The 24453-nt window shown below is 34.3% G+C and overlaps 2 protein-coding genes and 1 non-coding gene across 3 annotated transcripts in view; 1 reads left to right on the top strand and 2 right to left on the bottom strand.

The window, feature by feature from the left end:
• The window catches only part of LOC118194573 (guanine nucleotide exchange factor DBS-like), a 381336-nt gene that overhangs the window by 318755 nt on the left and 38128 nt on the right, over positions 1-24453 (bottom strand). The window lies entirely within an intron of this gene.
• On the top strand, positions 5714-13385 carry LOC118193866 (uncharacterized). The gene is made up of 2 exons (XM_035365027.2): positions 5714-5868; positions 12893-13385. Exons 1-2 carry the CDS (start codon positions 5857-5859, stop codon positions 13202-13204), a joined length of 324 nt encoding a protein of 107 aa, XP_035220918.1. The 5' UTR covers positions 5714-5856; the 3' UTR covers positions 13205-13385.
• TRNAA-CGC (transfer RNA alanine (anticodon CGC)) lies at positions 16120-16192 on the bottom strand. Its single transcript has one exon. It is a non-coding gene; the product is annotated as a tRNA-Ala (tRNA).

Genomic DNA, 24453 nt, shown 5'->3' with positions numbered 1-24453 from the left:
GAAGTGAAAATAACCTAACAAAGTCTCGATGATAATTTTCTTTTTTTCTTTTTAAACTGAAAGCTTACTTTTTCTATGACAGCCCATTATTTGATGGATTGCGTCCTCAGCTGCTGGGGCGGTGCCCGCGAGAAATTTTATTTTTCAGAAAAGAAAGCATCATTGTTACAAACTGATACTTTACAAATATCTTGATAAATTACTTCAGAAAAAAGGGGGATATTGTTTTGAAATAATCCCTAGTTTCATTAATGATAGATGGAATCAATATCCTAAAATAATACCGTTAAAAATGCCAAATACAGAATGGATACCAAAAATACAGCTTCAAAATAAGAGCTATTTTATCTGTCACCCCTTTCCAAAAAGTTTTAAATTATCTGTTTCTTTCTTTTTTTCTTTCTTTCTTTTTTTTTTTTTTTTTTTTTTTTTTTTTTTGAATGACTCTTTGTCATTTTTGCAGTACTCCACTTCTTAAAAATTTATGTCAAAGAAATACAGGATTAAACTCATTTTAGCCTCCTCTAAATACTAGTTCAGTATTCTTAGAATACGAGATGAAGTATCATCTCATCTATTAGTTTGGGTAATAAAGCACTAACTAAATACAACAATGTAAACTAAAATTAATTTTCCGTTTCTCACAAGCCAGACAGGCAAAATAATTCAAATTATTTACAAGTTAAAATTTAAAGCGTAACAACATGGCTTTGGTATTCTGCGACGACTAACTTAATTAAAGGTAAATTCACCAGCACCAGCTATTAGCAACATAGCAACAGCGGTAAAGAGAAACAAATTTTACGGCGGCATCAAGCTAAACTTATAAGCCCTCTGTCTAAACTTAGATCTTTCACAGAAAAATCTCAGCTCATTGTTTTCCAAATTTACTTTACGATCATAAAAAAGCTGCATGAGTTCGCTGAGTTCGCATTTCTCAGTTGCTTCAGACTCGTTTTGAAGAAGAGGAAGCTGTTTTGCAAAAAATTGTTACCTGTGACGAGACGTGAGTGCATCATTACACCCTCCAGTCGAAGTCTGTAAGAATGGCGTGGAGAAGGAAAAGTGAAGGAAATCCCATGTAAGCCAAAACTCGACTATCTGCGGGCAAAGCGTTGGAAGTGGTCTTTTGGGACTGCGAGGGGCCTTACTGGTGGATTTCTTACACGGACGTCAGGCCATCAATGCAACTTCGGTCTCTTGGATCAAGTTAGGCTTCAGCATCGACGCAAAAGATGACACTGTCCCATCCGTCAGGTGTTGATCCTCCACAACAACGCGAGGTCCCATACAGCAAGTGTAACGCAGTAGAAACTAGTGCCAATGTACTGGAAAACGCTTAATCATCCACTTTACAGCCCAGACTTATCACCATGTTATTTTTATACAGGGTGTTTCATAGATCATGGGACAAACTTGGTGGGGTGGTGGAACGTACTAAAACACGCATTTTTTGTATAGGAATGTAGGGTCTAAAGTGAAGGGTTACGGCAGGAACGAAAAAAAAAAAAAAAAAAAAAAAAAACACGAGAGGAAAATGTGTTTATGTACAAAATCAACGCAAAGTGTTTCTTTGCAGCAATAAAGTATTCACAATAAATGTTCAAAAAAGGGAACACTAACAGTAATAGGAACTACAGCTGTGACTGGCTGGCAATGCAGCGGTAGAGGGCGGTAGTGAGCCGGACAAACCACGATCCGATGCATCAGAGGATCATTCGCAACTCTCATGTCGAGCGTGATGCGTGAGGTAACGCACAGGGAAAAAGCTTACATGCATCTCATGTATGGTGCTGCTAATGGGAACGGTAGAGCAGCGCTACGGTGGAACCAGGAACGGTTTCCATACAGGCATATGCCGAAGCACACGATGTTCAAGAGATTGCATAGGACTCTGTGTGAAAACGGTCATTTGAAGCCACCTCTGACACTAGGAGTGCAAAAAGAAGTGCACGACAACCTCGGATTGAAGAATCTATATTGAACATTGTGCATGAATCACCTCTTCGAGTTCATTTCTGTCATTGGTTCTTGCAACAGTATGCGGCGCAGGCGGATTTCCCATCGGATGTGCTATTCACGGACGAGACAACTTTCTCACAGGACGGCATCTTCAATAGCTACAACACGTGTTGCCCCCGTGTGGGCAACTCATAATCCACACGGCACATGTCCACATGCATTCTAAACCCGCGTCTCCGTGAATGTGTGGGCGGGTATTGTTAACGACTACCTCATAGGTCCATACCTCTTACCTGCACGTACAAATGGCTTATGTTATCACATTTTTGTGCAAGAAGTGGTACCGAAATTGCTGCAGGATGTTCCGGCTGTTGTTCGTGATCGCATGTGGTTCCAGCATGATGGTGCACCATCCCATAACCAAGTGCAGGTCCGCAATTACTTGGATGGAATATTTCCGGGCCGATGGATTGACCGTGATGGACCCGGTCGATGGCCACCCCGTTCACCAGATTTATCCAGCTTGGATTTTTTTATGGGGCCATCTGGAGAGCATCATTTACGAGACTTCCGTTGACTCACTGGACGACCTCGTTGCTCGACTCTCCATTGCGGCTGCAAGCGTGCGCGAAATGCCTGTCGTTTTCCAAAATGTCCGTCAATCTCTTCTGCGACGTTGCCGAGCATGTATTACTGCTGGTGGTCGCAATTTTGAACATTTATTGTGAATACTGTATTGCTACAAAGAAGCACTTTGCGTTGATTTTGTACATAAACACATTTTCCTCTTGTGACGTTTTGTTGCGTTCCTGTCTTAACTCGTCACTTTAGACCCTACATTCCTATTAAAAAATGCATCTTTTAGTACACTCCACCACCCCTCCAAATTTGTCCCATGATCTACGGAACACTCTGTATGTTGGACCCTTCAAAGAAGCACTTAAAGGTAAGCGATTTGAGACCAACAATCAAGTGAAACCATTCGCTCGCAACTGATTAGATACCAGTCCATTCTACAAGAGCGGAATGAAAAAAATTTAAAAAAAAATTTGAAAAATGTATCATAAAAGGAGGAGATTATTTAGAAAAATAATTTGGAAAAATGTAAATGTTTCCTATTAAAAAATGTTGAAACATAAGGCTCCTTTATATTTGATTTACCCTCGCAAGGAGCCGAATCATTGCAACATCTGATCTAGGCGTTGTTTAATTTCTATATCCAAGGCTGTTGCTTTATTAAAAAAATTTAATCACATAGCTACATTTAATTTTAAATGTTTCAGAATAAAGTAGCAAATTACTTTATTATTATTATTATTGAAATTAACCAAACGCTTTTAAATAATTATAAAATATGCTATTGTATTTTTTACTCTTTATACTTTTTGTTAAATATTTTTTTATTTTTTATATTTATGCTATCACAGTTCATCAAATTAAATCAGAGATCTAAAACACTTGTATAGCGAACCTGTATGAAAACTCTGCAGGGATTTAAGAACAGAGTAATTTACCTTTTAAAAATAAATTTAATAAAACTTTACTGAAATTTCCATTTTTAATTGACAGTTATTTCAAAGAAACTTAATAATTCTTGCGAAATCTTATCAGTTGTAAAAAATGTAGTGTTTCTTCTTAACACTTATTCTAGAATCATTATGTCAAATATGACGATAATTGTATGAAAATTAAAATTACTAAATATAACACAGGAAGTGAACTGAAACATTTATTTTCAGTGGCTTAAAATACCTTATAAATGTATTAAATACCAATATACCATCATCTGCTTATTATAGATTTTGTTTCCATGGAATAATTTTGTATTTGCTAAGACGACAAACAAAATTTCTTAATCTTCCAAGAAAATGTAAAATTTCATAGATTTCTGAGCCTTAAATGAAAGTCTTGATTCAAGGCACAGAATGAATGATAAAAGTCTGATTATACCAGCAATCCCTAACAATAAGGGAATAAATCAGTTTCCAATTCCCCAATCAAAAGGGAGTGCGTTTATGATTATGGCTACATCTGAGTCATCATAAAATTAAAGTTTTATTATTCTGAGCAAGTGAAACTTTTTCTGTTAAATATATATAAGGTACTTTCTCCCTCCTTTCCACATGCCTTCGTGGTATAACAGTAGCGCACTCTATGCGCATTTGAGAGGTCCATGTCCGAGAGCATTGCTCATTTTTCATGTCTCCAGCATCAAAATAGCCTAATGACTCTACAGTGGGGCCTGAACTAAAAAGGTGGTGGATGATAATTCGTCATCACCAAGATTTGATGATTGGGCCCCCTAATCCCAAGTCGCCCTTTAAAAGGGGGAGCATATAAGGTACTTTCTGCTTTCTTTCCACATACCTTCGGGGTACAGGTGTAGCACACATGGCGCGTGTTTGAGACAAAGCGAGAGGTCCAGATTCAGTCTCGGCTCATTTTTCATGTCTCCTGTTTCAGAAAATCTAATGACTGTACAATATAAATCCAAACATGGTCTAAAATAAATCTAAATAATTTGCTTTGTAGAGACATTAGGATTTTTTTTTTTTTTTTTTTTTTTTTTTTTTTTTTTTTTGAAGCAGGAGACATGAAAAATGAGCAACACCTTCGCCGGGAATCGAACCACAGACCTTTGGAATACGCGCCCAGCTTGAAGACCACCACACTACGCAGGCATGCTAAGAAGGCGGAGAAATACCTTATGTACCCCCCTTTTAAAGGACGACTGGGATTTTTTGGGAGACTAGATTTTTTTGCAGCCTCCTCTTACACACCAGTTGTGCCTAAATTTATTTCCGGCTTTAACATATTGCTAGCCTATGTTTAAAAATATGCGCTGCTAAGTATCTTGAAACAACTTGAGTACTCTATTTTATGCGTAGTCTCCGACTAAGTTAGCTGCATTTGAATTCAACATTATATTATGTTAATTTAAATATCCGCAAGAAGTGGAGGTTCGTCTGTTGCACAAGCTGTGCCTATCTGTTTATTTATGATTTAAATAAAAACGTTATTTTAACCATCTTCAGACATGGTTTTTAATTCCAGACGAAAGTTATAACTCGCTTACAGTCTAGTAAGATCTGTAAGATTTACTAGACTTTACACAAACTTCTAAATAAACCAAAACTTACAACATAATAAAGGACAGTCTTTTAAGATATAGTTTCGACACAGACTAAAACATAGTTTTGATAGACAAAAACCATTAAAAATTTTACAGCTTAATAAACTTGAAAAAAATTCTAAAAAAAAAAAAAAAAAAAAAAAAAAAAAAACAGAATTCGAAAAAAGAATTTTGACATTATCAAGCGTCACAATTTAAAAGCACAGCAAGATAAAAACATTTAGCCTCCCCCCCCCCGTTCGTTGTTTCTCTACTCTTCCACATATCGAAAACAAATCCGCTGCAGATATATCCATTCCCTTCACGTAATCGTCAAAAAGAATTTGTTGACATTTATTGTACATCGATAAAAAGCGAAAAAAACAGAACAAAATTCGGAATTATATATCTCTTATGGGCGTGGGGAAAACCCTCGTCATCTTGAAGCAAGTAAGAGTCGAAGACAAATAATAATTAAGATGCCGAGAGAGGGTAAAGGGGTTTTCGAATACGAAGTGTTCCCCTCTTCCTTTGTGTATATGACCTCGATTTTTGGTTCCGTCCTTGAAGGCTGTTACCCAATTTTAATTTCTTTCAAAAAGATACGCCCTGTAACTGGACCTTCGTAGGACGCGACGCATCTCAAGAAAGGGAGGGAGGGAAGTGTATTCGCTTGGGTATAAATTGGTCTCAGAGAGCACTGTCCAAATCATACGAAACCTTCTCTGCTCAACTTACTCATCTCCTCCCAGAGTTCCTCAACAGAAGTTGAAATCTTCACCATGCTCAAGTTGGTAAGTAATGGAACTTCCTTTATTCCCGAAGTTCATCTAGAAACATTTCGATACTTGACTTAAATTCCTATCTCGTATTCATGTTTCAACACTCTTGCTACTTGAGATCAGTTTTTAAGAAAGAGGACTACACGAGTTAGTCTTATAATTGTGATCGCAGATTTCGGAAAATAAAAATTAATCTTCCTGATTTAAAATTTTTTAATTCGGAGCTTCCATTACTCGCAAGTTTCTCATAGGAACTTCTAAATATTTAATTAAAATTAATGGAAAATGTCCCCTCTTCTTATTCCAGCACCTAAATATGACATTCTTACAGAACTTTGTACAGAAGAGAATTTGTTCGTATAAATATAGCAGTAGGTTTAATGGAATGAAATTAATCTCTCCGGTTTAAAAATCTAGAAAAATATGTTATAATCATCTGTACTGGAAAGTAGTTTTAGGAAAATCTTACAGAAATGCAAGATTACAGTAATGGTTAATGGAAAAATACATTAATGGTTAATGGAAAATACATTAATGGAAGATTAATGAATTTTTACATTAATAGAAAAAGTTGTAATCATCTGTAATGGAAATTAGTTTAAGGAAAATTTTATAGGAAAGCCTCGTTTACCAAATTCCTAGGATATTTAATTCATTTAATAATTTTTAATGATTTTCAATTTTATTAATTAATAACTAACTATTCAGTTTTCTCAGATAGCAACCCTTCAGAAGCTTTGAACTATATAAGAAGTTTCAAATGTTTTTATTGTTTCGCTGTTTTTCTTGTAAACCATAACATGGAAACGCAAATCTGCATATAATTTTATTATACTCCCAAAGTTATTTCAAATTACTTACTTAGGTAATACAGTAAATATGAACGAGGTGTGAAAGAAATAATACATATACGAACGAATATAAACGAATACAAGTATAACCAGTGAATGTGAACGCTTTATGACCATTATTTCTATTATTGACTGTTTAAGTATAGGTTACCATATTTTGAAAAGTAAACGAGAGAAAATATCTTAGAAATCAGTGATATTTCTAAAAGCTTGAATATTAAGAGTTCATAGTAGTAGGGAGTATACTAATAACTCATGTGAATTTATACCACTTTTGAATACGAGAGATGCCTTCATAGAGGACTTTTGAAGGGAAATTCGTGATCTTCCCCACGTTGCACATGGGGAAGATCACGAAAACTACTATGCAGCCAGAGCTCTAGCCGTGATTAGAGTCGAATTACCTATATTTACTAACTTTACCACCCGGCTACTGAGAGGCTTTATAGCAAGCAAACATTGGCTACTCTTTTTCATTACTTTAAATTTTGTCTTGGAAGCTATTATTATTTTCTTTAAATGCACCAAATATATCTGTATTATCTCTCTCTGCTGGCCCCCCCCTAGCTGTAGAAAAATCCCGATAAAAGGTTTTCAACAGGCGTTTTCGTCAGGGTCAACAGAAGTCAAGTGTTTTTTCCTTATATGTAACGTAAACGTGAGACGATTTCCTATAGAAAAATCGATTTTTAAAGTAATCCTTTGATTAGATAGATATAGCCATCCAGGGCTTTACAGCAGTGTTTCTCAAACCATGGTACATTACGTTATTTTTGGTGGTGCACTTTTTTAATGAAAGATTTAAATGGATATAAAACGACAATCCTAATGGTACATATAATGGTAATATTACATGATTGTAAATTATAATACATATTTATTTATGTAGTGCAAATTTCAAAAAGTTTAAGAACCCCTGCTTTAATGTTTTACCAATTAAATGGTCGAACAACCAAGATGGATCCCCCCCCTTTTTACCCCAAAAGGGTAGCGGCATATCACTTTAAATGTATGAATCACTTTTAAAACTGCTGCCACAAAATATTATCGTCCAATATTACTTTTATAGAAATTAAATAATGAAGAATCTGCATGAATATACGTATGTTTCTCGCACTGTGAAAAAAGGACTGTATCTGGGAACGTCAAATTTTGAATAGTGTAATCCTCCACCCGAACACAGGCACCTGCAAGCCCGAATTTTGAATTTCAAATTTTATATTTCACATTTTGTAAAATTTTAAGGAACTTTTAACAAACCCAACGATTTGCAGGCGAGCAGTGGCAACACTGCACAGATTAAAACACTGTTATCTCCAGCGTGCGAGACTAAGTACAAAGAACAAAAGCTGAATTTTTTAAATATTTAATTAATTTTTTTTAATTAAAAAAATATGATTTATTTGCGGAGAAGCAATTTCATCCAGATGATATCCAGATGACATCCAGATGCTTTTAGAGAAATTATGTTTTAGTTCTGGTTTCGCCAACAGATGGCGCCACTTGCTTATTCTTGTCCAGGCTTTCTTATCTTATCTAATCATTATTTCCTACCTTGTTCAATTGCGGTTTTGCAGCTGAGGATGGTGGTTCGATAAAACCATCGAAACTAGTCCTGTGAAAATTTTGTAAATATAACGCTGATTTTTGTTGTGTGACTTCTGAATTAATACCTAACATATTCATAGGCCCACCAGGGCGAAGTGGCAAAGTCACTGAACACTGTTGTTCGACCTGGGATCGAATCCCGGCAGAAGGCCTGGCTACAGGGTTCATTTTCATGGTTTTCCACATGAGTAACTTGGATTTGATAACTAGTTTTCCTTAAAAAGCCCTCCACGAAGGCAGATAGCACCTTTGTCTTAATCAATCAACTTAATCTAAAATATTCGTAATATGGATCTGTTAATAATACAAGCTGGGGAACGATTAATTCCTACTATTTATAGAATATATATTTTAGCACATGTTTTCACTCTATTTGAAATACTATTATATAATATTAATTAAAACAGAATTATAATTTTTATTGCCAGTCGAATATAGTGACAACGTTTGTTGAACTAGACTGACAAATGAAAGTTATGTAGCGTAGTTTGTTATAAAAAGTATGTTTCATATTAAACTATAAAACTCTTTAATTAAATTTAAAAAATCTTTATATTATAATGGTTATATTCTAAACATCATTTTCTGTTAAGAATGTCACATAATTTTTTTCATTGAAAAGATTTATTCAAATGCATTTCAGACTTATGTTATGGAAAAAAATATTTTAATCTAATATTTAGTATTTGAAAATATATTTATGCGAACAATTAATGCAATGAATCAATATATCTAGAATTGGTATTTATTGATGTTAAGTTAAACTATTTTTCTCCGTGTTACTGTCTCTCGCGCAAATACGCTTTTTGAAATATATCTCTCTATATATTCTGCTCTTTATATATTCTTTTGAATATATAACAGATATATTTTTTATTATATAGCATAAAAGTTCAATCTGAAACCTTTGCGGGAGGTACTGGCAGAAAAAACTTTAGAGGACTTTAATTAGAACATTAATTTATGATCGAGACTTAGTTTGGATGTTTTGTACTGAAAACAAGATTAATTAATTCATGAATCTGAGGTAACAAAGTAGATTAGGTAGAGATTAGAAAGTAGACAAAGTAGATTAGATCACGTAACCTTCCTAAGCAAAGCATGCAATATTTTTTTCGAAAATTGCCATGAGGGAAGTTTTTTTTTTAGGAAATTTACTAACATTTATGTGAAACGAGGTGAGAAAACTTTCAAAAACTGTTTTACAGCCAACTCATTGCACCTCAAATTAGATTGCGAAGAAAATAACAATAATACAATGAAAATACAATACTGAGGAATTAAATTTAAATATTTTAAGAATGTGGTGCTATAATTTGATTTATCTCATAACGCATGATGTAACGGAGCCACCAGTAGCCAAGCGTATAAAAATCTCAATACCAGTAATACCAATACGTGTGTTTTAGTAATACTAGCGAACAGATTGGCTAAAGTATTGATGCTTTAGAGATATTCCCCAAATGTATGCTAAATAATAGCCACAAGCAGAGCTTAAACTGCGCCAGAGCCCACCGGATTTCGGTTCCTGCACTTCTTAGTTTTGTAGATAAATTCTAATTCTAGCCGGAGCGCGCTGGAGCCCTAAATAAGAACGGTCCGGTACTTCTTTTATATAGCTGAACAATTATTTCAGTAGAAATTGGATCTCGAAAATTTTATCTTTAGCAATAAAATTATATTAAAAATCGCATATTAAATTTTAATTTATCTTTGTACATTTTATCTAATATTAATTATTTAACTACTTTAATTTTCAGTTACTTTTATAAATAATAACAAATTAATTATGAGTTATTTAAATAATAATTATCAATTAAATAATTAATGCGATACTCATTAACTATTTAATTTTTAAATTATTAATGATTTTAATATTCATTGTATTTATTTATTTACTCATAATCCTCTTTCTTAGCGGTCTTCCCTAGGGCTCCGGCACTACTACCTCTAAAAATTTTAAGCCCTGTCCACAAGAAAGGTCCTCCGCGAAAGCGCCTCTTGTTTTAGTGATAGAGCCCTAGAGTTGGCATAATCAAATAATCGTATTCTTGATGTGGCAACGAATCTGGGGACATGTGTGAATTACCAATATATGTAAGGTATACTTAATTATGAGGACTTTTTATGAGAAATTGGGTGTATTTACATTACGTACGGAGAAAATTACGAAAACTGTAAATTGCTAAACTATTCCACAGGCGAGATTAAAAAAACATGAAATTCACTGCTAGTATTTCGTGGCTTTAACTGCACGACCATTAATGAATTAAAGAGTATATAAATATCGTTCCTATACGTTTAAGAGATGGTATCTGGTTTAAAGATTGGATATATGGCTGAGTTTAAGAGATCTATTTGTGTTTGATTTCCTATAAATTTATAAACTATATAATGGTAGATCGAATTTAAGCAGGAGATTAAGTCCACAAGAGAGAAGAGGTTTCCATAAGCACTATATTTTAGAATTAATTTATGTTTTCAGTAAAGAACGCAAGCCACTCAAATGGCAAAGTGGCTAGTGATTCCAACTGCCGTACAAATGAACCCGGGTCCGAATCCCGGAGATGGCATGGATGTAAATTGTCTGTTGCTTCACAGGAAGTAGTGGTAGCCCACCTATTAGCTGCATTCATAATAAAGTGACTCCTACTTCTGGCCTTAGCACTGGTTCTATTTTTTGTTAGAGTCACAATCTAAAATACAATCTATCGTATACTCGTTAGCTTTATTGCTCAATAAACCCCTTAATTTGCAAAAAAAAAGGGGGGAGGGACACATAAAAACTGAAAGCTGGTACGATGGACAAAATAAATAGTTCCACAGGAAAAAAAAATAATTTAGTAATAAATCAATTAAGCTTTAGTAATAAAGAATCCGCTTAGAAAATTTAGTTGCTTAAACACTTTTGAAATAGGCATTTAAACATTCATTTGATTACACAAATATTATACTTACATACCTTCGCAAAAATCATTCCAGATTATGCTAGAGGATTTTTTGCGCAAGTTGGTCGGAGCTGCATTTTGTAATTAACTTTTTCTGTTAAAAAATTGGAATTTACAAGAGTATAATATTTTACAAACATGCTCAAAATCCATACTTGAAACGTATTCCAGTCCGACCTCGCAACGTTCTGTTTTAACACATACTACTGAACGTATTGTTGCAGGAATCTGTGCTTGCTTTGAAAATTCATTTTTATAAATGTTTTCGGAAATCTTAAATCATTATCATTCTGTTTCTGTATTGCGTGAAGAGTTTTAATGATAAATTTTATGCAGAAAAAGTACAATAAATATCTAAAACTTGTAATGAGATTTTAGCCAGTGGCTACATATTTCATTCAAAAGACGACTAATGTATAACTGCTGTAAAGATCGAGATCTCTGAAAAAATTCGAAGGGCAAAGTAAATAAACCTCCAAGACAGGACACTGAGCCAAAACGGATTATGATTATGGCCTAAAGTAATCCTAAACTAGTCCTATGGCCTAAAGTACAAATGAATTAAAAAAGTCGAGATGATAATTGAATTAAGCAGTAAGAATATCTGGATTCTACCTAGCTTTGTTTCCGAAATACATCATAATTGAAAGCTACTTAACAATAACTAAAGGTGAACAAGAATGTCTTAAGTACTAAAAATTAGAAAAATTAAAATGGTAAACAAGTAATATCAACACATAGATTAATTTCTTTTGTTTAGAGCTTCCTAAGGTACAAATGGGTACTCTTGAAGAAACTGTGGGGAAATAAGACGTTACATATTATGCATGAAAACTGAATTTCTAATTTTAAATGCTAGTAGGTGGGAAACAATAACAATTATTAATAGAAGGTGAAATTATTTGTTCAAAGGGGCTTTGTCCCTGAAGGAGTAATGTTTTCGTTTTGCGATTTTGCGTTGAATCACTATAAATGTCCGTTTCACTTTTCAAACTATTGCCACCCAATGTTAGAGTCCTGCGTTATATTTGAAGAAATTAAATAATGAAAAATCTGCCTAAATGTATGTGTATTTCTCGCATTGTGATAAAACAACGGTACATAGAGCCATCGAATTTTGAATGACGTAATTCTCCTACGAATATGGGCATGGGGAAGACCAAATTTGAAATTTGGAATTTGTTTTATTATCGATTTCATATTTTGTAAAACTTGAACGAATTTTTGATTAACAAACTCAAGGATTTCAAAGCGAGCAATGGCGCACGGAACTGTGTATCGGAAATTCTAAAGATTTGCTCATTTAAAAATTATTTTGTGACATTGCTATTGAACTGAATTTTATGGTTTAAGTGCAAAGAAGATGACATTTAATAACTAAAGGTAACATACAAAACGTTAAAAAAACGCCCCTTTGGACGTAATTTAAAATCTGAAACCTTTCAGATTTTTTTTTTTTTTTTTTTTTTTTTTTTTTTTTTTTAAGTAATTCACTGTAACATTAAAACTTTAATTTCTCGTTTACTCTCTACCTCCATCAGATTCATTTTGTAGCATTTTTAGAGAATTATTTATTTAAAGTAATAGTTTTTATTTAAAAACTTATATCTCTGATTGTTTATATTGTAGGTCATCTTCGCTACCATCCTGGCCGTGTGCTCAGCCACAGCAGTCTTGCCTAGCGCCCTCCACTATGTGGCAGCTCCGCACTCCTCCTCCAGAATCACCAAAGTGGAATGGGAACACAAGCCAGTGAGATACGTGGTTCCTGCAGTGGCCCCCGTCGCTCCCCTGGTCACCTACAGCCATGCTAAAACCTATCTCCATGCTGCACCTATCGTGCACAGCGCCGCTGTTCTCCATGCCGCACCAGTAGTTCACCACGCATCTCTCCTCCATGCCCCTCTCCTTCATCATTCTGATGCTCTCTTGAAAGCCTAAAGTAAAGGGCATTAGTTGCTGATGGTTACTGAATTGCTGCTGGACCAGGCCTTAGCAAAGGACAGTGGATGATAGGATTATTTTGATCATCTCTTTTTTTTTTTTTTTTTTTTTTAAATGGAAATTTGGCTCGGATTGATCGAAAATATTGTCTTGTAATAAAAACAGTTTCATTGTCTTACATATTTTTTATTATTTATTTAAATCGGGTCATTTTCTTTATTCCCTCTCTTTCCTTGTATTCATCATGTAGACACCTAAGTACTTTAATTTAGCGATTCATTTAAGGGAGAAAAGACTAAAATGTTCCACATTATAAAGGTGAACAACAAATGAATAACAAATATACTTCAAAAGAAAAGTGAAAAGAAGTTTAAAATAAATGGGAAATTAGACATCAGAAAATAGAAAGCAACACCATTGGGTCAAAAGTAAAATACAAATGGTAATATAAATCGCATATATATTAAACAATTTTTAGATAATTTGAAAGAAGCTCTTTCTAACTGACAGATTCCAAAAACTGTTCTCCGAAACTGCTTATTAATTTCTATTAAGAAAAAAATTCAATACCTTAAGAAATAAACTGCTAGAATGTTGACAATTGCCTACTTAACATAAGTGGTTGCAGTGGTTACTTTTTTTATAAGTACTTTCTTATGCGTATCTCATTATGTATCAACAGCAGTAAATTTATGATTCATATGAGCAACTAGAAAGGAAGGGTTGAAGCTAAACAAAAAGAGAAGAAAAGATCAACTGACATAAATGTACAAACATGTACTCTGGAAGCGTCGAAACAACAATTTACAACCCATTCGAGCAATCCAAAAAACCAACTAGTTATGTATTATTGCGAAAGAGAAAGCAGTAAGCATTCGGGCCATTAATGGATATTCGGATATAGGACGACTTATTTTGTTAAAGAGATAAATTAAATCCAATGAATTACTTGAAACAAGTAAAAAGGAATTTTTACTTGGCAACAAAATAAAATCAAAAATTTCTTAATATTTTGCACAACAAGTAGAAATGTATTTATTCTTCATCATAAGTTAACTAAAGCTAAAATCAAGATTCGTTTAAAGGACATAATGCAAAATAGGAAAACCAACCGATTATTCCAATACGATTAGGATTAGGAAAATGATACTAGATAAAGCTACAAATGGAAGAACCACATCTCAAATGGTATGATTCTTCTGGTGTAGTCAATCCGGCATCCTCCTTCTAACTAAATTAGAATAAATCGAAGTAAAAGAAAAGAAAACATTAAATGCAGAATCATAGAATTTTGTCTGTAAATTTTGCTCCTCAGATACCAATTCAAAAAGATTAACAAAGAGATGTACACACAAGTACAACTGATTCGTAAACACATCATAACAACATACACATTAATCTTTCTAATACGCTTAAGAATCGAAACTGTAAAAATTAATAAATGCCATACAAATGCTTAATTGTTGCTTTTTTCATACACTAGGTTCATGAAATGTATGGGATTATTGTGGTTTATTTTAACGCAGACTGAAATATCGACTAAATCAGACATATGCTATTCCCCAGCTAGGAATTATATGCAAGGAAATCCGTAACACCTAGCATACAGTGTGTCGAAAAATACTGTAGAGTATGGTGCAAGTTTAATAGCATAAAATTTTGAATCGCGTTTACAGTAATTCCAATCATACGCCGCAGTAATTGTACATAGCAGTTCGAAAGGGTTAATTTAGAAGTCAAACAACAAAAATCAGCTTTATATTTTCAAATTTTCACAGGACTAGTGCAGTTCATTTACGCTTTGGCAGCTGAGGATGATAGTTCGGTAAAATCATAGAAACTAGTCCTGTGAAAATTTGAAAAATGTAACGCTGATTTCTGTTGTTTGACTTCTAAATTGATATTTGTTCGGCGTGTTATTGTATTTTAATTAATTCGAAAGGCTATTGTTGAGTTCTTCGTGGATTTGGAGCGATTGATGAAAACACGTGATGAAGAATCAAAATACAATTTATTCGCCAGTATTACTCAGGACAGTTCCAAAAACTCGTTTACATTACCGAAAAGCAACATTAAGCACGCTGAAACAATCAGCAACATAGCCTTCAGGCCACAACGGGGAAGACAGCTTCACTGCAAAGCACTAAAGTACAGCTCCCGACTCGGTTCGGTCGCTCTCGGAGCTCAAGACACCACTAGTGAACTCAATGTACTCTCACGATGAACTTCAGGATAAACTACTACTCCGCGTACAGGCAAGGTTTATATAGCTTTTGACCTGCTTTCGAGAACCCTATGGGATAAACCGGGAAGAATTCTTTCCAGAATGTTCTTGCTGCGTCAAGGCATATCACCAGTTTTGTCTCCAAATGCCATCAAATGAGCGATTGCGTTCAAATCTGGCAACCTTGAATCTCCTTGCCATTTTCTGGCAAGCCTAAACCCGCTTTGCGGGAAAGCTATCTTACCGCAGCTGGACGTTCCGTAAAAATATTATATCTCGGATCATACTTCAGCAAGAAAGGCTGAACATTTGTACAATGATTCTTTCCTTCAGACTGGCAAGTTTTGGATTCTTTTCCTGTACATATGACATGACATTACCCACGACTCCAAAGGATCTCCAGTGAGATAACACGAAAGATCATTTGTGTAAGTGTAGGGTATAAGGATAGCATTCGTTCGAAGATCCCTAACTTAAGTTCACAGCTTGTTTTTGTTAAAGAAAAACAGAATTATGAAGAATAATTGGACGATTTAGAGGTTTTTCTAAAATCTGGAGACTGGCCTTGTGAGCTTAAGAGAAAATAAACTCCGGAGACCTATTGTGTAAAATCCACTATTATGGGACATAGTTTTAAGATGTAGAGACATTAGGTTATTTCGAAGCACATGAGATGAAAAATGAGCAATGCCCTCGTCGGGACTCGAACCACGGACCTCTCGAATGCGCGTCGAGTGTGCTGACCACTACACCACGAAGACATGCTAAGAAGGCGGGAGAAATACGTTATAAAGACATTTTACAAAGTCTTTGAAATGTTCGGTATGATTTGTAAAAATCTACTCTGATGAAAGATCATGACGAATCAGAGACATTCGTACAAGAAAATATTATATTGTAATTGTCAAAAAATCAATAGTCAATATTTAAAATCCAGTCTTCAATTGCCGACGACAGAACTGAGTATTTTCAAATACTTTTACCTTTCCAAAAATTTTACTCTCTGTATTATGAAATGGTATATTTCGATATACTTAGTACGAGGAAATACATCCTGTCATTAAAACCTCAAAAACATGTCATTCTTTCATATTTAATCTATCTGTTACTAATTAACAAATCAAACTATCTTAAGGCAATAGATACAGTTCTTAAGAATATTATGTTTTACTTTTTAATCTGATTGCTTTAAATAAAATTGCATTTACTTCCTGATGTATCTAATTCAAACCTTTAAATATTTTTACATAATTAAATGACATATTTTTTTTAGTTTTTAAATGTGCAGAAGATATGTAACGTTCCTATGCTAGTCTAAATGCATATTCATCCAGTATCCAAAAAATGTTACGCTATTCCATCCGGGCCAACTCAATCGATAACCTCTGCCGATAAACCACATTAAACTTTTAAAGAGCCTGTTAAGTTAGAATACAGCGCCACCTATTGGATAAGTAGAGAAACTCTCACTTGGCCATTTGGATTCGGCTAAGCAACATGCCAGAGCATGTATTAGATGCTTAATGCATCCTACATAATGCATTAAGTATTACGTAACGACTTAATGACTACGCATACTTACGTAATGACTTAATGCATTATGTAGGATTACGTTAATTACTGTAAATAAATTAGTTAGTTCTTTTGCTATACAGTCCACTTATTAGTTTAGAATCACAGTACAGAGCCCTTTCGGGCGATCTTTAAAATCTTAGCATTTTAAAATTTTATTTCTATTTAACATATAATAACAATAAACAGAGTAGAAGCAATTACAAGCCGCATAAATGGATTTATAACTCTATGCCAAAATGATGAATTCTCAATTTGTTAGCTACCATTGCATATTTCATAAACACGCTCTAACCAGTAAAAGATTAAGGAAGAAAGAAATAATGGGTATTGAGTTGAAAACTTTTAATTCCATTCGAGGAAAATATCTCAAACGCAATTTCCAACTGCAGTCTCATGAAGGATAAAAGAATTAATGTTACATAACGATATAAAAAGGATAAGTAAATTTAATAATTTCGTGATTTATTAAAGGGGGTAAAACAGCTTTCTCGAAGAACAAGGTTAAGAAAGAGCAAATTTAAATTATAAAACTTGGTTCAATGGTTTAGTGTTTCGTATAAATTTTACAACGAAATTAAGTAGTTGAAATTTACAAACCCAAGGGGGAAAAATCTAATGTGGACACCACATGACTTTGCCCGGCATATTAAATTATATACACTCATGTCCATAAATTAAGGATAATTCGGAGTCACGCGGAAATCGAACTCTAAAATAAATATATCACCTGTAAAATCACTACACACATCTTCAAGAATCATATGCAAATTTCAGGAAGTAACCAATCATTTGCGAGGTTACACCTTGCCAACCAAAGATGTGAATTTGAGTGTTAGCCATCAAAGTCTCAGCTCTAATTAACACTCAAACGCCAAGTTTTCGGTTTTATCCGTTTTGTGCACTTTCTGTGAGTTTGTCACTAAACTGATTGTGCAACATTTGGTCTCGTTCATTCGTTCTCCCAACACTGTAGTAAGTTCAGATTAGAATTCTAATATTTTTCTTTTCTGCCTCTCAGAGTGGAATACGCTTCTATGTTCTATGTTAATTATTGCTCATCTGGATGAGTACTATTACCCCTCTTAATTTGCAAAAGCAATTTAGAATCACCCTGTATATATAAAATAAAAAAACGAAAGCAAACTTCTAAATTTAATTGGACATAACCTCTTTTATTTTTCATTTAGTTTGGGAACGTCATCTCTCTGACTTAGAAACAGCGCCATAAGTCTAAACTGCGTCATTCAAATTAATCATGCAATCTTACGTAATACTTAATGCATTATGTAGGATGCAGTAAGCATTACTTAGGTACCTCTTGCCCAATCACCAAATTGTAAACCAAAACTTAAACTAAAACTTATGACTCCCTCCCTTCTTTCTGTGAACTGATGCGTCAGTTTTGGTTGTGCTTTCCTCTTGGCCAGACGCTTTGCCGCACTCATCTATGTGCTGCTATGATCGCTTTTATCGCCATAGTTTCAAAGTTGTAAATGTTCTGGAAATCGGCACGATTGGAGTGCCAACTGAATTGTGGCCACAAATGTGGATTTACATAAATATGGAATTTAACCCGGATCCACTGCTTCTCTTTCAAAATGGATGGATGTTATGAGCATCAACTATCTAAGCCATCAGCATTTCTACGCATCTGCATCTCAATGTTCTTACCACCAGTGCTTCCAAATTTGTGTTTTCATTACATATGTATTGTACTGCCGATAGTAATAAAAAAGAGAGATGTACTACTAGATGGTATACCATATAGGAAATCTAAGCGTTCTATGGATAATCGTTTTTTGGTTATGCGAGATAACTAACTACGTACCCACAGACGCTCCGAAAAAATTCATTTTACAAATCGTTCTGGAAAAAATAGTCTTTTATTTTGTCCGTACATACAGACATCAAGCAAAAAATAGGCAAGGTAACTGTCAAAACGGATATTTCCGCTGAAGTAGGATACCGGAAATTTTTTCCTTATTACAATACTTCCTTTACTTCGTACAAAGAAGTAACTAAGTAAGTATTATTGTTTATAAGCAATAATTGGAGTGATCAATAGCATTTTTAATGCATAGAAAAGAAAATGTTTGACGCTATTGGAAGATCTTCCACAAAGCAATTTGAATGACTTTCCAGATATAAATGATCACTCACAAAAGCATCAGAACTGTAAATATAGCACTGAAGAAATTAAGATGATGACTGAAGACTTTGGGGTCAGATTTTACAATTTTGAAAAAAAAAATAAAGTTTTACTGTCCGGAATCTGACTTTTATTTTCAAAAGGATTTAAATATAAAAGGTATCCCCGGAACAATTTTTGACACATTTAATTTTGAAAGACTGTTTAGAAAATGAAATTACAGCTCTATAAATTGATCTAATCTTATTAGCTAGAGAACTTGAGGAAGATTTTTAGAAATATGTCAGTTCAGAAAGGTATTTCAGGACCACCAAATGTAGCGCATATAGCTGGTCTTGTTTCTGATATACATACTGTTACGGTTTTTGCATTTATTTAGCTATTTTTAGCTAAGTATAGAATTTGTAATTAAAATTGTTTTATATTCCCATGCAATGCAGCACGAGACTTATTTGAAGAGAAAGCTAAGCCGGAAAAATTAAAATACAGAAGCACGAGCATTTAACATTTTAATAAATAGATACCTCGTAATTGTACTCTTGCTACCCAGAAAAATCGAGAAAATACAAGAATGTTCTCGTGCATTTAAAAAGTTTATAAAAGCTGGAGGAAAACATCTCAATTCAGTTCTTTATTTATTGCTGTTATTGATTGTAGCGAATTCGCGGTGAGATCGAATTAGCTTTCTCTGTGTTTTTTATTTATATTTTAGAAGTTTAAATTATATCTACTGTGAGATATTGCGATATTGTAAGAATGTCTCCGAGGAAATTTCAGCATTTTGTTTTATTTCTTGTGATAAGAATAAATTTTATTCAGTTTTCATCGGACTTGTACATTCAATTTATTACGAACCGTACGCATGCAACAATACTTATTACTTATGCATAGATAAATATGTTTCTCTACACAAGCTGTTCCTATATTTTTAGACGATTTTGCTTTGTTATAAAAGGTAGTCTTCCTGGAATTTTTTTTAATTGCAAGTACATTTTTTAAAGTATAATTATCGCTTGCTGCTTGACAGTTTTGTATTCATACAAAAGGGTACTTTGCAAGAAGCAATGGATGAAAGGCTATTATCGACAAGAAAATAAAGAAAAGTCAGAGTTTGGCTTCAAGTGGAAAAATTATTCCAAACACATTCCAAAGAAACGGAATGTTTCGAATGTTGCAAAGGTATAATCTTAAATATTAAATGAAAATCTGCCAAGTCAAAGAGCAGTTGCAAAAATGATTCAGATGTTCAATGTCAACTGTAAACGAAATGATTAACACTAATTGAATCTTAATAAGGCGAAAAAATATAATGTGCTATACTGTATTTTCTCTTTCCTTTCAGTATGCCTTCGGGGTGTAACGGAAGCACACTCGACGCGTATTTATGAGGTCCAGATTTCCAATACCGGCGAGGGAACTGCTCATTTCTCGCCTGACCCCATTTAAAAAAAAAAAAAAAAAAAAACACCCCTCTACAGTGGCGTCTGAATTAAAAAGAAGGGCAAAGGATAATTTCTCACCACCAGGATTTGGCGAACGGGTACCCTGATTGCCAGTCGCGCTTTAAAAGGGGTAAGCACATACGGCATTTTCTTCTTTCTTCCATGTATACGAGCCAGTTTTCCCTTAGAAAGTCCTGCACGAAGGCATCCCTCCCCTTAGGCAGATAGCCCTAGTGTGCTTTGCCATAATTAAATACACACACTTCTTTCTTCCATCATGCCATCGTGCTACTTGGCGCGTATTCGAGAGATCCAGGTTCGAATCCTGGCGAGGGCATTGCTCATTGTTTTCGTCTCCCTCATGAAAGAAGCCTAATGACTGTACACTACATCTTCTTTCCCTCACAACATATCGCTGAACGCAGAATGAGTTACAGAATTCTTTTGAGAAACATTCATCCAGATAAAAATGGAAAAGTGTAGTCGCAATAGATGAATCTTCGGTGTGTTTAAATGACTGCAATAAGAAGCGATCTAGTTATTGTCATCAAAGAAGAGAAAAATTTCTTAAAACATGGTTCCAAAAATCTAAAGAAAGTTTTTCAAAGAGATTTATGATTGTTGCTTGTTTTTATATGACGGTAAATTAAAAATGAAGAGAGTGGAGAAAAATGTTAAGATCAATTAAACATATTACAAGGAACATATTTTATACCCAATTTTCAAACACAAAATAAAAACCCTTTACCCGCAGTGCCACCAATCAGTAGAACTGCATCAAGACAACAGCCACAAGTCAAAAATCCACCGTTAATTTCCTGGAAAAAAAATGGAAAATAAACAGCATGCACTTTATTCATATCCCTACTAAATCTCCGGATGTATCACCAATGGATTTTAGCTCTTCCGGAGTTCTAAAAATCGGATTGTCCAAACGTCGATTTACAACTCTCCTTGGACTTTGGAAAGCTGTTCATGAGGAATGGAATAAAATACCATTGCCGATAGCACAAAAGTCTTTATTGTCTTAGAAATTACGGTGTAGAAAGATAGTTAAAATAAGTATTATCAAACAGAGCATTTAAAACAAAAAAATGTTCAGTAAAATATTTCTGTAAATACAATGGAAATCATCTTTTATTTTTATTCCCTTGTATTTACTGATCCCCATATTGAGGTTTCATTATCATTACCTTTGACTGGATACTTACAGAGTTATGAACGTTTGCAGACTCGGATTTTCCATTAATGGTGAAAGATAATAAAATAAAATTTAATCTGTATTTTTCCTATGATTAATTTTCAATTAATGAATATTTTTAATTGTTAATTTAATGTTAGTTTAACACCCACTGTCCCAGTGTGATTTAAGAGAACATAAGACACAGTTTTGAATGTGTTAAATATCAAGATTTTAGTAGGTTTTAAGAAAAATTAATGTCGACCATATACATAGGAAATATACTCTTATGGTATATTCGATATGCGTTGAAAAGAAAATTTCAATAAGATTATATAGATGGCAGCACTACAAGTTGAGCTCCGATTAGCTATTTCGCCGGAAGAATAAGGTGCTTTGTCCACTTTGTGTTATTTGGAACGCAGTGTATCTTAAATTATGCATTTTTTCGCAATTATTTTTAAAAACTATATTTAATCTTGTAAATATATCACATTCACAGCAGCTTTTAATTTGTGCTGCTAGTGTAAATTTTCTTAAGACGTAGTTCAAACACGGCTGCGGCATTTCATTGCCATAGCAATCATTAAAGCTGCGCCCCGTATCAAGCGAAAACTCACGGCCTAGGTGGCTGCCTATGACACCTGTGCTTGAAACCCTGTTTTAAGCTGTAAATACAGCAAATAATCCCAAATTCGGCATTATTCGAAGCGTATCTGTAAATATAGTATATGAACATTCCAACAATTTATAAAAGTTTTGTTGAATTCTCCAATCAGATCACAGAATTTTATCATCATTCTTCTCAAAGGCATCAAAGAATCTTTTTTTTTTTTTTTTTTCGGGGGCGGAGGTTCTTGAAAATCACCAAAACAACCCAAAACATAAATAGTATGGTTCATACGTACAGTATTCTTTCAAGAATCTCCCAAAGTCAATTTTATTTGTATTTTTAGAGGGGTAGAGAATAAAATTATGAGAAACTGCGATTGGGGGGTAGCTCGTTGATTGAGCAAAGAAGCAAAAAATCACTACTTGGAGCAAAGAAGCAAAAAATCACTACTTGGAGCAAAGAAGCAAAAAATCACTACGGCCAGAGGGGTAACTAAAGAAGAATTTTAAGAATGTTCAAACCGATAGAAAGCTTTGCAGTGTTACCCATTTTTGTTTTATTTCAAAGTGATTTTAACAAGCCATCTGAAAATGGAACTACAACAACATACATCTTTACGTTCAACTCAGCAAATAGCATTTCTTATCGGCATCTTGTATTAGAAAAGGCGAAAAGGGAGAAAAAATAAATATATTATATACATATGTAAATAATCCGAAAGATTTCAGATTTTATCTTACGCCCAAAGGGACTTTTTTTAAGGTTTTGTGTGTTACCTTTATTTATTAAATATCATGTTCCTCGTACTTAAAACACATAAAATTCATTTCAACTGCAGTATCAAAAAATATTTAAAAACAGCATACCATTAGAATTTTCGACAGACAGTCTCGGGCGCTGTAGATTAAGAAAAATTTCTTTTTTCGTACAGTGTTGCCATTGCTCGCTTTGAAATCGTTGAGTTTCTTAATAAAAAATTCATTAAAGTTTTACAAAATATGAAATAGATAATAAAATAAATTCGAAATTTAAAATTCGGGCTTCAAGGCACCCATATTTCGGTGGAGGACTATGTTATTCGAAATTTAATGGCTCTAGGTACCGCCGTTTTTTCACAGTGAGAGAAACATACATACATTCATGCAGATTCTTCATTATTTAATTTCTTTAAATATAATACAGCGCGGCAGAAATTTAAAAACTGATTCGCTGTTTATAGTTTGAGACTATAAACAGCGTTTTGAGAATAAAAGCCCTTCTAGGCTACCGCACCTTTGGACTAAAAGGTCAGGTGATCAACGTTTAGGTCCCAATCACATTATGTTTCGGCTACGAGGGACTTGACATCGAAAGGGACAATTCTCAGAACCTGCAGAATTCTGGGAAACACACGTAGCTAGGTTATCATTCTCACTTACTACAAAGACTTGAACGCCAAAGAGTAATCGATTATCGCTCAAATTGGGATCACGTGATCCTTCACAAGCAGAACTTTCGTCAGATTGGTTGTCTCTACCCGGGACCCGAGACATTTTCGGTGAAGTTATAAGGTATTTCTCCCTCCTTCCTAGCGTGCCTTCGTGATGTAGTGATTCTGCACACTGGGCCGGTATTCCAGAGGTCCGTGGTCCGATTCCCGGTGAAGGCGTTTGCTATTTTTCATCTTGCCTGCTTCCAAAAATGCCTAATGAATCTACAGTGGCGCCAGAACTAAAAGGGTGTTGGATGAGGATTCTACACACCCAGGATTTGGCGATTGGGTCCTCTAAAAACCCCAATCGCCCTTTAAAAATAAAAGTATATAAGGTATTTCTTACCGCTTTTCTTAGCGTACCTTTGTGGTGTAGTGGTTATGCAGGCTGGGTCGGTATTCCAGAAGTCCGTGTTTCTATTCCCGGCGAAGGCGTTCCTAAGTTTTCATCTCTCCCGCCTCAAAATAACCTAATGTCTCTACACGATTTGAAAAAATCCCGTGTAGCCGCAACATTATTTCCGTAGCTAGGCGGGACTTCGCTTCGAGCGGGGCTCTTTTTTCTAGTAATCCTCTCATTTAAACCAGTACT

This window comes from Stegodyphus dumicola, chromosome 3 (assembly GCF_044657685.1).
Source record: "Stegodyphus dumicola isolate Sdum_Otavi_A_Nest chromosome 3, ASM4465768v1".
Classification (NCBI taxonomy): domain Eukaryota; kingdom Metazoa; phylum Arthropoda; class Arachnida; order Araneae; family Eresidae; genus Stegodyphus; species Stegodyphus dumicola.
The sequence above is the reverse complement of the archived record's forward strand: the minus strand, read 5'-3'. Positions and strand labels throughout refer to the sequence as shown.